The 13,202-nt window shown below is 41.3% G+C and overlaps 1 protein-coding gene across 3 annotated transcripts in view; it reads left to right on the plus strand.

The window, feature by feature from the left end:
- LOC120717779 (myocardin-related transcription factor A-like) overlaps positions 1–13,202 on the plus strand; it is a 32,431-nt gene that overhangs the window by 16,575 nt on the left and 2,654 nt on the right. For 2 of the 3 annotated variants that reach the window (XM_040006006.1, XM_040006008.1), the window contains exons 6-17: positions 3,322–3,497; positions 4,560–4,652; positions 4,963–5,028; positions 5,180–5,358; positions 5,501–5,684; positions 6,492–6,713; positions 7,221–8,153; positions 8,421–8,618; positions 9,164–9,277; positions 12,212–12,355; positions 12,466–12,549; positions 12,695–12,743. In XM_040006006.1, coding sequence (XP_039861940.1) covers positions 3,322–3,497; positions 4,560–4,652; positions 4,963–5,028; positions 5,180–5,358; positions 5,501–5,684; positions 6,492–6,713; positions 7,221–8,153; positions 8,421–8,618; positions 9,164–9,277; positions 12,212–12,355; positions 12,466–12,549; positions 12,695–12,743 — 2,442 coding nt within the window. The remainder of the gene's footprint in view (positions 1–3,321; positions 3,498–4,559; positions 4,653–4,962; positions 5,029–5,179; positions 5,359–5,500; positions 5,685–6,491; positions 6,714–7,220; positions 8,154–8,420; positions 8,619–9,163; positions 9,278–12,211; positions 12,356–12,465; positions 12,550–12,694; positions 12,744–13,202) is intronic. The other variant, XM_040006007.1, reaches the window with a different exon arrangement.

The following is a 13,202-nucleotide window of genomic DNA, read 5'->3' on the forward strand; positions in this document are numbered from 1 at the left end:
GACATCCCTCCTGGCCCCTTCCTCCACCTATCATAAACGTACTGTTTCCTCCCAGATCCCAGATGCTTCAGTTGTCCTCACCACATACTCACACAGGCATCCATACCTGTCAACAAGAACCACCTAACATACAAATTTTTCACAAACAGCGCACTGACAGGCAAACACTTCAATTGATCAATTCTATGAGTTTGGAAAGGTTGGAGGGGGGTAATTGTAAATGATGCATGACCTCTGATTCCCATTTTAACAGACAAGAGACGAAGATGCTTCCTTCTCTGTTCTCTGTTGGTTTTAAACAATCACAGTGCCTGTTAATAGAGAATCACTTGCTAATTGAAGAGGTGACATTTTAAAATAATGGGGACCTATTAAGCTTAATTCAATTGCATATTAATATTATCAGAATAGATCAATAAAAAAATAATCCTTAGTTGTTTCACACTGGCCCTTAATGGAGCTTCCTCCGTTCATCTATAGTCTGAAATGAGCGCTTTTGGCTCTTTTCCAGTAATTTTTTGAGGTAATTTAATAGAAAAAAAGAATGCTGTATTCATAAATATACATTGATTAGTGCGCAACTACATCTTCCAACAAATAGATGCATTGTCATAAACTTAGAATCAACCCATTAAAAATACACAGCAACGAACGCAAATTTTGATTTGTGTCTTTAGCTATGTTAGCTATATTTTATCATCTGAAAAGGGGTCCACTTTACCAAAGAAGCAAAAATGCGAGTCAGAGCTGTAACACATGAAAAAGTCCATAAACATGCTTTTTTATTCTAATATTGTTGCAATTACTTATTGTCAGCAGATCAGATATACCACCCTTCCATCTCTGGACAGCTGACAATGAGGCAACTAAACAACACAGTTAGCTGGTTATATGCTAATGTTGTGTCAACTAATGTGAGACTCGAGTGTCTTAACAGTCACATTTCCCCTCTGACAAACAGTTTGATAACTTTCTCACATCATATGAGAGTTTTTGAGACCAACAATGTTAGATCCACTTCAACAAAAGTTTCACTTGTGCAGGCTAACAGCAGCAAAAATAGCAGTGCTTACTGACATAAAAGGATATCCTCAGCAAAAGAAGTGACTTTCACTTACTCATTGACTCGTGTTCAACTCCTTTCACAAAGTTTTACAGTCTCCTCCAGAGTAAATAGACATGAACACTTCTCATCTGGCATTCTGTAGCTATCAAAGACTCCAGTTTTTTTGCTATGGCTGTTATGGGGCCCGGTGTAAATGCAATGTTTTGATCTCTCTTGGCTATCTTGAACATGTTTGTCCAACAATGGCCACGGTAGCTAGGATTATGAACTTAAATTAGGAGAATTAAGAAAACAGAGTTCAGCTGACTGCAGTCTACTGACATATAGCAGTGAAATTTTACCCACCACGGTCATTTTCTATATGTTTGGTTGCCCATTGTAGTCAAGAGATTTGCGCAGCAGGTGGATTTGAATTCTGTGTTTGAGTTGGCCATATCAAGTACATCTGCTCCAGCCCGTTCTCACTCCCGACGCGTGATATACCGATGATTTTTCACGTCCCGAGGCGTTCTATGGTGACCTTCCGCCTTCCTATGCTACACGGCGGATTATGGATGAAATTGAATAGAGGGAAGCTCCCGTGGTAACACGTGTTCCAGCCCTGTATTCCAGCCCTAGGTGTTTTCAAAGCGATTTAAGTAAAATAAACGTACATGTGTAGATTTATTCCAAACGGTTCTCGTGTTTCCTCATTTTTCAGAACTTGTAATATGGGGACCTGTTGGGTGGCCAAAAGCGTAATATGATTTGTCACCTAGCCTTAATTGTTACACTTTGGGAGTGAGAATGTGTTGTCTGCTCTCACTGGCATCATACAGCTCCAAGAATAAAAGAAACTTCCTGAATTAAGGATGAGGATCGTCTAAGTGGGATTTGTATATAGAACACTTTTTTTTTTCTTTGTACTGTGGGAGCAAGGAATCGGTGGGTCCAGCTGCTTGATTGATGTGTAGAGGAAGAAGGTCGAGATTTAATAACAGACTGTGTCAGTGGAATATCCATCTCTGTCACTGCTACACAATAAACACAATTACATTACCGCCACTTTTGGTAGGAGCACCAGGAACTAGCTAGATGAGGTTGACATATGAGCATACAAAGCATGATGCACTCCCACACCCACACACAGCACAGCTGTAAGCGAGTCATTGCATTATTAAATCAGCCCCGTGTTGTCTTTTCATCATTACCTGCTGATGGTAAATTAATGGACAGCAGTGTGTTCTAAATAGCAGTGGGCTACTGCCCGTTAGCACCTCCTGTAATTTAATAACTCAGTTCTATTATTAAAAAAAAATGGCTCTACAGCAGTCCTGGGGATCCTAGCGGGTACTTTTATTCCTTAAATCCCTGTGAAGACTCATAAGTCTGCATAATAATGAAATGATTATATGATATGGCGCATGGGAAAGCTGGCAGGCTTGGATTAAAGCTATGCTGTAAGATGTCTTAACCTTCCTGTGGCTGGCTAATAAGGAAACTTTGGGCATGTGGTTGACAATTTTCTTTGCAGTTTTTTACATTGCTGTATCTGATTTACTATTATATCACGCTCAGCTGCATTTATCTGTTGCATATGAAACATATTTTAAAGATATTTTAAAGAGAATGTTATTAGTATAGCAGGCATAAACAGGGGAAGCCGTCACATAAACAGTTCAAATATTCATCGCATAAATTACACAGACGATCCTTCAGAATCCTCAGCACAACGTCATCCTTAGAGAGACGCCATCTGTTACATAAAAACTGTTATAAAAGCCTCGTTTGGCTGTGTGGGAAATGAACATAGATGAATGAAAAGCAAAATGCTTGACAAAAACCTGACTCATCACAGGTGCATCTAGGACTGGCTCTGGTGGACATGATATGACTACAGAAAAGTGTTTAAGTAGTTTAGACAGCTCTCTCGCTCTCTGTGTCAGTTGTTGACGAGACACTGGGGACGAGTGTCTTGTGTGCATTTTTGTAGGATATTGAACATTAACAAATGCAAGCCTTTGATGAGTCACCGACACTTGTGGAGGAGGCACCGGTGATAATTTGTCTGGATTGGAGGTGCCCACAAGGTGTTAGAGTCACAAGCAGAAGTCCAGTGGCTCAGCTCCTGTTAATGCAAGTGATAGTGTTACACAGGCACACAGACTTGGGCAAGGACGTAGAATCACTGGGTAGTACATTTATTTTATGGTTTAATTTAACTAGATAATGTTTATTTCCTTCCCTCGTCTCCCCCACAATGCTTCTCCTCTCAGAGACGCAGTTTCAAAGAGCCTCGGGAGAGAACTCTTCATTTGATGAGGACACTAATGACAGTCTGTCTCCAGAGCAGTCCACATCTGTCAGTGAGGAGGGTTGTTCGTTGGGCCTGGGACCTCTGCCCACTCCAAAGGAAACACTGACAGGCCATGGCATCCCGTCTCCTACACAGGTAGGATCACTGCAGAGAGTGGGACTAAGATGCTGTGCAGAATGTATGCAAGACTGTAAATCCACAGCTTAAAAGCAATGTAGAGGCTGTGAATTAGTGCATTTGTCTGTGTATATGTGACGTGCATCAGATTTACCACTGGTGGTGGTGTAGCACAGTGTGGGAGAGTTTATAGTGGGTGCAGTTGTCACAGAGGGGATAACCAGGCTTTGGTGAGGGGAAAATAACAACATTTTGAGCACCCACTCACTCACACACTAGCAAGTTTAGCATTTCGCTACATCAACCATCTGATGCACGGAAAAGTACTGTTTTGTATCATTTAATTACTGAATAAAAAGCAGTGAAAACTACCTGGAGATTTATTTACTGAATAAATTAAAATCCAGTTCTTCCCTCATTGAAGTGCATCAACAACAGTACTTCCAAACCAAGCTAAGAGGCTATAGTCGTGTTACATACTGCAGTAAATACATGAACAATGTTGCTAATGCCAGGACTGATACAGATACTTCCAACTTACAAAGGCAGCTTACGTAGGGGAGAGCGGTGTGTAATGACTCACTGGATTGTAAATGTTCCTGCCTCTAAAGCACTCTGGATCTTCTGTTGTTTAAATGAGCTATAAATAATATACTTGTGACAGTCAACATATAGTTGTAGTGCATGTTTGAAGTTTATTTTTTCAGCTTCCAAAAAATAATGATTTAGCAAACACAGTTTAGTGGGTTAGAACTTAGAGGATAGAAACAAAATATCCATCCAATACCAGTGTCGGTATCGAGAGTATTTATATTTGGATCGATCCACCAGCCTCTAAGTAACAGCAGTGGATGCAGCGACTCCAGACATCTATGAGATGAGTTTGATTGTCGTATGGACATTTGCCATGCATCTGGAGGGGGGACAAATTGAGCATCTGCTATGTAATTTTACATTTACCACAATCTTCGATGTTCACTACTTTAAAAAAATGAAGACCTTTTCAAATGGGATGATTCTTTTTGATGCCTTGCAGTTTAGCCATGAATGATCAACCAGTGTTTCCATCCAACCAATCAGGTCCCACCTACAGCTCCTTCTGGGTCACCCATTTCACTCAAGCTGACCAATGAGACAGGGGCGTCATCTCTCCTGAGGACAGGTGCCAACAAGGTAACATCTGTCAGTTCAGCTCTGTTAGTTGTTAGACACGCATACGTTAGACTGGACCACTTCAGTCCTGTCACAATGACGACTAAATTATGAGCTTTCGTAAATGATTATTTTAGCTGTTAGTGCTAATTGCTAAAATTATTATTGTCAGCTGTTCAGAACTGCAGATGATGAAGTGAACTCTGGTGGTAACAGGAAATCTCGCATGTGTTGTGGGTTTCTCATTTTGCTTCCCTCATATTGTGGTTTAAAGTTTCATTTTACTCTCATTAAAATTACTCATCTCTTTTTTTTTTCTTTTTTTTTTTAGCCACAACCCAAACCAAACTGTGACCGCTCTGGCCTGAGACACAAGAAAACCAAGGACAAACCAAAGGTAGAAACTTCTCCTTCTCTGAGGAAACTATTCTAATGCTGGCATTCCAAATACCCAGTGTAGCTACAGCTAAGAGAAGGCAAATATTTGTCTGAAATGCTGTACTGTAGTGCTGAAATAATGACTTACTGTTAATGGGGGTGCTTTCCAGATAAAAAAGTTAAAGTACCATCAGTACATCCCTCCTGATCAGAAGGGAGATAAAGAGCCTCCTCCTCATCTGGATTCATCCTATGCCAAGATCCTCCAGCAGCAGCAGCTCTTCTTGCAGCTCCAGATCCTCAGTCAGCAGCAGCAGCGCTACCACACCATCCTCCCTGCACCAACTAAGTAAGTCCAGATGCATGCTCTTCTGTGGAGTCTGAAGGATTGCACGTTCAAAGGCTGGAAGGAACATTGGACATAAACTTCTGTTTTCAGAACTCAAGAGCACCTGTTAAGATTTACTTTTTGTCACTGTATTTTTGCCCAGCAGATCCCAGACAGCTCAGCAGCCATCTTCCTCCTCTAAGTCTATGCACACCTCCTCCTCCCCACCTCGACCTGCTGGTGCACCTTTAGACTTCTCTAAACATTTCGTCCACACCTGTCTAAGTTCTGTCCCGCTAGGTGGAACCAAACCAGTGTCTCTGCCTCCAAACCTCGATGAAATGAAGGTAAATTGCACAGCGACATGCACATCCCAGAGAAACCTTTCCTACCTTACGTGTCGTTTTTATAATATGAGTAACATGCATGACTGCATACTAAGCATCCAGTAAAGAATTAAGAGTCTAAATAAATATCTGTCTGTGCTATGACCTGTCAGAATCAAGCTAGGTTTATAGCAGGAACGGACGATTTATCAATAAAGGATGGAGTTAAGCGATGTATTAAAAGTGTGAAGTAATGGTAGGGCTAAGTGGGTGGCTGTGGCCAGGTGGGAGCCACAGCAGCAATATGTTCAGGGAATCCAGAGATTTCTCTTGAAAAATATAGTGGCAGGGGGGCTGGAGGAGAGGCTGGAGCTGGAGGAGAGGCAGGGTTAAACAAGCAGGTTTGCAGATTAATTCAAAAGGCTGGAATGAGACTAACTGGCTGTAGTAGCTGATTCTACAATCTGGAGTTGTAGTGGAGTTGAAGTTGAAGGTGACTGGTCCATTCAAATGGTACAACTGAAACCACTCCTGAACTGAGACTAAGGTAAAGAGAAGAGGGAGGCTGGAGCAGCTGGCCTGACATTCGTACCCTTTAGATGGAGTAAATGGGAGATGTGATGTGATGCATGGAAAAAAAATCCTCAAGGTTTCTTTCATTCGATGGAGCCAACCAGCTCAGCGAAGTTAAACAATGAGACAGTGATGGATTACTTCTTCTTCTTGTTCCCATTTTGATTTCCCTTTCAAATTTATCCTAATCTCTTTGCTTTCCCCGTCTCTCTTTCTTCTATCTCAATTCTGTTTTTAATGCTGTCTTTACATCAGGTTGCGGAACTGAAGTCCGAATTAAAGCTGCGTAACTTGCCCGTCTCCGGCACCAAAAACGACCTCATTGAGAGGCTGAGGACATATCAGGAATTAAGCCGAGGCAGTGACACTACCTCCTCTCCAACAGCAGGGTGTACCACAGGGCCAGGGGCTGAAGGAGCAGGAAAATCATCCAAGAGCGCTGCATTCATCATCACCAGTAACAATACACGCATAGAGGTGATCCTAGAAAGAGTATATAAACTTTCTGTTAACTGTCTAATACCAGTCTTTCTGGACATTTTTGTGTTGCTGAAGTGGGCAGCAGTGGGAGCCTAAATGCAGCAAAACCTCAACAGTTCATGACCTGCAATGGGAGCCTTGCCTCCGGTCTGTGGCCGGGGACCGCTATGTTAAACCATGACATGTCACCAAAATTAGTTCAATTCAGTAAAAATCCTACATCACATGATTCCTCTTATTTCTGTACTCATCAACTGTTCAGCTGCCCCTCTGACACTATCAGCCTGGAAGAGCCTCCATGCATTAGGCAGAAATGTTTAATGACAGAATAAAGGTGATCGCTCAGATCCCACACTGTAACAGAGGCACTGGACCATAGGTATTCAAGTTTTTCCTTTAATTTGTCAGCTCCTTGTATATTGTAAGGTGAACCATTATATAATTAAAACTGCAGACACACAGTTTGCTTTACACTTATAGATTACCTATTTCTTCTCTCAATAGATGAGTTCACCTCTCAACCAATTGAGCCTCCAGCCATCTTCAGTTGCTCAGCTCTCCACAAACATTAAAGAGGAGCCTCGATGCTCGACTCCCGCTCCTTGTCAATACTCTTTAAAGTCTGCCTCTCTTCAAAGCCGCTCCTCAGTATCTTCAGGTGTCCCAGCCACTATGAGCACAGCTCCTGTACTGAGTGTTGATAAAGACAGATTGCTGCAGGAGAAAGATAAGCAGATAGAGGCACTGACCAGGATGTTGTGGCAGAAACAGAGATTGGTGGAGGTGCTAAAAATGCAGCTGGAAAATGGAGACAGAGGAAAGGCTCCAGAGCCAATCAGTCCTCTCGGGGTAAAAGAAGAACCTCTCGATGAGCCCGATGTTGCCTTCTCAATGGACTTTGATCGATTTCCCTCGCAAAAATCACCTATTTCACAAGAGATGGATATTACCAAGGTAATTGTGAAACAGGAAGTAATCGAGGAAGAAGAAGTTAAACCTGAGAAAACTTTCCAGTCCCCAATCACTCATGGATTGCCGCAGTCCTCAACCCAAACACAGGAGGAGCAGCTGGCTCAACAACATACCATACAGAAAGTCCTGCTACAGCAGCAGCAGCACATCATCCAGAATCAGACGCTGGAGAATCAGCACGACCTGCAGAAACTTTGTCAGCAGAGAAAGAAAAAATCTCAAAACCAGCAAAAGCAGCTCCTGCTGCAGTCACAACAGCAGCATCAGCAGTCAAAACACGTGCAACAGATGCAGCTGAAGCAACAGCTTCTGCTGAAGCAACAAAAGTCGCACATGTTGCCACAGCAAATGAAGACTAAACAACAGACTAAACAACTACAGCAAATCCAGATTCAGACCAAAATACAGCTGAAGCAGCAACAGGTGCCCAAACAGCAGGTGAAGCAGCAGCAGCAGCCATCTAAGGTTAGGACTGTCTTTTATCTATAGTGTGTGGGGTTGGAGTTTTATTTAACTGCATTGCTTGTAAAGTTCTGCTCTTAAGAAGGATCCTGAACAATCAGCTCTGGTAAGAATTTAGAATAAAGAGAATAATTATAACAATCATATCTAGCAAGCACTGAGTATGATGAATCAAAACGGAAGTTAATTTGTTGCCATGCTGGTATGCAGTGAAGTGTATACTAGACTGTGTAGGTTCTTCCCATAAAAGTTCTCTTTTCTGTTGAACAGGTGCCTCAAGCATACCTGAAACAGCAGTCAGGCTCAAGTGCCTCTTTCTCACTGGACCACCTTAAGATTGACTCCACCCCAACCCTGGTCACTGACACCAACGGTAACCATTTTCTGATCGCGCTGACCAATCACCTTACTGGAAACAAAATAAAGGACCCTGCTGAGGGAAAAGCAACCAATCACATTACACTGCAGGTACGTAAACTCAGTGTGCATGCAATCGTTGCTTTTTGAGCTACAGAATTACAATTATAGTTAAATGTAAAGAATATCAAACAGTACTGCAATTCTCAACATAAGGTTTAAGAAGATTCATTTTAAGTTTTACAATGATAGCATTAGTGTTAAAATGTTGAAAGACTGACTCACAAAAGCTTTGTCAGTCATATTTACATAGATTAATTTGTTATATAAATATATAGTGCGATATAGTCTATACAGCATTAATGTTGACCACACAGGCACTGATCTCTGCATTTCCTGCAAAAAAGTATCAAGCTCAACTCAGCAACTCAGGGCAAAGCTGTATTCAGATCCTACAGGTGGATGTTGCACTTAAGGCTGGCCTTTTTGTAGAAGCATCAGGAAGCCGAGTAGCTTTTACGTTGGTGGTGTACACAGGCAGACCAAAAACGGATAAGCAGATCATTGTTAATTGAGCTGGACTGCATGAAATTTGTTTCATTGCTTTGCTGTCCGTTTACTTCTTACATTGATAACTACCTCATTTGTTCCTATAGCGACTCCAGTCTACTCCAGCCAAACGTCCAGGCCACAACCCTGTTAAGCTGACCAGAGCTGATAGTAAAGCTCAGCAAAGCATGCAAGTGAAGTTTGTGAAAAAGCACACTAAGGTGAGGATTAAAACAAGACATTTCTGATATGACTTTGTTGCCCAAACTTAGGTAGTGTATACAATGGGAGAAATGATTCTTTGATTCCCTGCTGAATTCATAAGTTTGCTCGTGTACAAAGAAATGGAAAGCGTCAAAATTTTATGGTAGTTTAATTTTAACAGAGAGACAGAATATCAACCAAAACTCTAGAAAAAACACATTACATAAAATTTTGAACTGAATTGCATCTCATTGAGTAAAATAATTATTTGATCCCCTACAAATCAGCCAGAATTCTGGCTTCCACAGATGTGCTATGTGCCCACATGGAACAAAGATTGATCAATCGGTCAATCGATTGGTCAATCAATCAAAGATCTCAACTCGTTGTGTGCATAAAACACACCTGTCCACAGCATCACTTTCTTCCATTCTAACCTTTTACAATTTTATTTATATAGAGCCAAATCACAACAACAGTTTCCACTTTATATTCCAAGCTAAAGGCCCTAAAATACTACAGAAAAAAACAGAGGAAACTATGAACAATAATGAGAAGACAAAACTCCCTTTTAACAGGACAAAACCTCCAGCAGAACCAGGTTCAGGGAGGGGCAGGCATCTGCCACAATTGGTTGGGGTGAAGGGATGAAGACAGGACAAAGACACACTGTGGAAGAGAGCCAGAAATTAATAGTAACTAATAATTACACGCAGAGAGGTGTATAAACACATAGTGAGTCAAAAAGGTGACAGAAGAAGAAGCACTCAGGTCATGATGGGAACCCCCCAGCAACCTAAACCTACTGGAGCATGACTAAGGGAGAATTCAGGGTCACCTGATCCAGCCCTAACTATATGTTTTATCAAAACAGAAAGTGTTAGGCCTAATCTTTAAAAGTAGAGAGGCTATCTGTCTCTCTCCACCTCTCCACCACCATAGGCCAAGAGTTGTCAAACAATGTAAATCTGCACAAGGCTGGAATCGATTACAAGACTTGATGAGAAGGTAAGGATCTGCTGAGGCGCCATGGAAGAAATCTAAAACGACCATCAATCTCTCTTGGCCTGCCACTCCATGGAAGATCTTACCTCATGGGGTGAGAATAATCATGAGAAAGGTGGTGGATCTGCCCAAATCTACACAGTCCTCCTGTGTAGATTTGGGCTGATCTACTGCTTGTTAATGGTCTAAAGGCAGTTGGGACCACAGTCACCAAGAACACTATTGGTAACATGCTACACTGTAATAGATTGAAATCTTGCAGCACCCAAAAGGATCCCCTGCTCAAGAAGCCACATGTACAGGCCCATCTTAAATTTTAAGGCTTGGGAGGAAGTGCTGTGGTCAAAAGAAACCAAAATCAAACTATTTGGCATCAATTTAACTCACCATATTTGGAGTAAGAGAAATGCTGATTATGAACACCAATGCTACAGTCAAGCATGGAGGTGGAAACATTCTGCACTGGAGCTGTTTTTCTGCTGAGGGTACATGATGACTTCAATGAGGGGCCAATGGACAAGGCCATGTACAGTAAAATCTTGGATGACAATCTCCTTCCGTCAGCCAGGACACTGAAGGTGGATCATGAATGGGTCTTCAAGCATGACAGTGACACAAAACACCGCCAAGGCAACAAAAGAGTGACCAAAGACGCACATTAAGGTCATGGAGTACCCTAGGCAGTCTTCCGACTTCAGTCTTATAGAAAATCTGTGGAGAGAGCTTTGAGAAACCAAAAGGATTTTAAGATTTCTTTAAAGATGGGGGGTCACCTGTGATGTGTGCAAACCTGGTGACCTTCTACAAGAAATGCCTTACTACTGAGCTAACCAACAACAGTTTCTCTACTTTGGGATCAAGTACTTATTTCGGTCATTAACATAAAAATCAATGTACATTTCTGGATTTTTAGTTTATATTCTGTCTCTCTCCATTAACACAAAACTACCATAACAATTAGAGAATCTTCAACAGGGGGTCAACTATTTTTTTACCCCACTGTAACTGTATTGAAAAACTTAAAGTGTTACATTTCACTACAGTAGATCAGTATGGTCAATATGCCACTATGAGTGGGTTTTAGCTCAGAGCATATTTCTTTCGTAGCAAAATTTTGTAATAAAAATTGCTGACTCTGAGGTATATAGATTATCTGTCATATCAAGGATCTCAAAAGGCACATCATCTTCAAGGCTTTAAGCAATTGTATTTTTAAATATCATTTATCTCTATTAGACTACAGTGAGAGGAGAAAAACCAAAATCCTTGGGATCTTTTTATTTGCTATCCATGAAGTTTCCGTATAAAAGATCTCAAGTAATTTTCTTAAATATTTGTACCATTTCTTTTTATATTTGATGAGTTATACAGTTTAATCTCAATGAAAACCACACACCCCCTGAGCCATCTCCAGTGCTGAAACAAGTCTGTTAATGCGCCACAAAGAGATAGAGAAACATGAGAGTGTGAGGGAACTGCTCTAGTGAGTGCAATCGCATCGAAAATTAATGATGTATGCTGTTTGAGACAATGACAGCGGTCCTTGATAAGTCTCTGACACTAGCCCGATGCTGATTATTATTGCTTTGCTAATTACTCCTACGACATCCTCCATTACGATGATTTACGGTGTTAATGGAGGAAGAACAAAGACTCTATTGCATTTTGGCTAATTGAGATGCACAGTATATCCTGCCGAGTGCAGGTGTGCTGGAGCGCGTGGTCACTGGGCCAAAGCCTGCCTCAAACACCTCAGGATTTAGTGGAACACTGTATCCTGATTAGCAATTTTTCCGTGTCTTGTTTTGCCTTCTGTGACACTTGATTTAGAACTTGTCTACATCTTATGAATAAATTTACTGGTAACTACATCAGTACTGCTGACTTTTATTACTTTTACGGTGCTTACAGTCCTTTCCAATTTTGTTCTTTAATTGAAAACACAGAATGGAGTACTTCAAGTGTCTGTAGAGAAACCACACCAGGGCACAGCTCAGTGTTTGTCAGCACCTCCCAGTCTACAGCCATTCTTCAGGGACCAAGAGCCTGCTCCCTCAGGAAAAAACACCCCTTCATCTCCTTCTCAGGGTGTAAGTAATCCAGCATTGATGTGAATAATTTGTCATGGTGGGCCTGGAACAGGACTTGGAACTTTTTAGTTCTTCATTCATTTTCGCTCACTTCATCTTATCTCTACCAGGAGGTGTGCCCAAATCTGGAGGACTTGTTTAGTCCTGTATCTCCAGCTTCTGTTCAGACAGCAGCCTCATCTCCCGATGACAAAGTATGATGATTAAAAAAGACATTTCAGTTGCAAAATGTACCCTTTTTTTAAACTATGTTTTTGATCATGGGCTTTCACATGAGGCATTTGTGTCATATAGTAACACTATATGTAGTTTAAAACATAACATGTTGTTTCTCATCAGGACACAGATCATGAAGATGATTTCATTGACATCATCTTGCAGAAAGGAGGTAAGATCTCAAGATCTCAAGATAGATAGATAGATAGATAGATAGATAGATAGATCATGTTCGAGTTTTTTGCCCTCAACAACATGTTCATCACCATTTTCAACTCAATCTGGAGAAGCAGGGGCACTGAAAAAGCTCAAGAGGTCCAAAGTTGTTGTTTTTTTCCCCTATTGGCTTTTTGTCATCACATTTTCATCACATCTCATTTAAAAGTTCAGCAATTCCATTATGGAATCATGGATTGGTAGTTATCAGCAATTAGCATATATCAGCCAGTAATATTGGCCCGCTAATTGGTCAAGCTCTAAGCTATATTTAGTTACTCTGTAGGTTTCTGACTTAATCAGTGTTTTGATTTGTTGTCACTAATACCTGCTGGGTTCTGTGTGGGGGTCGTGCTGTTGGTTTCACTGCCTTAAGCCTTCCCTGGAGATATGCTCCAGAACAGAGCGAGCCACT

Source organism: Simochromis diagramma, unplaced genomic scaffold (genome assembly GCF_900408965.1).
Source record: "Simochromis diagramma unplaced genomic scaffold, fSimDia1.1 OVJJ01000510.1, whole genome shotgun sequence".
NCBI classification, from domain to species: Eukaryota; Metazoa; Chordata; class Actinopteri; order Cichliformes; family Cichlidae; genus Simochromis; species Simochromis diagramma.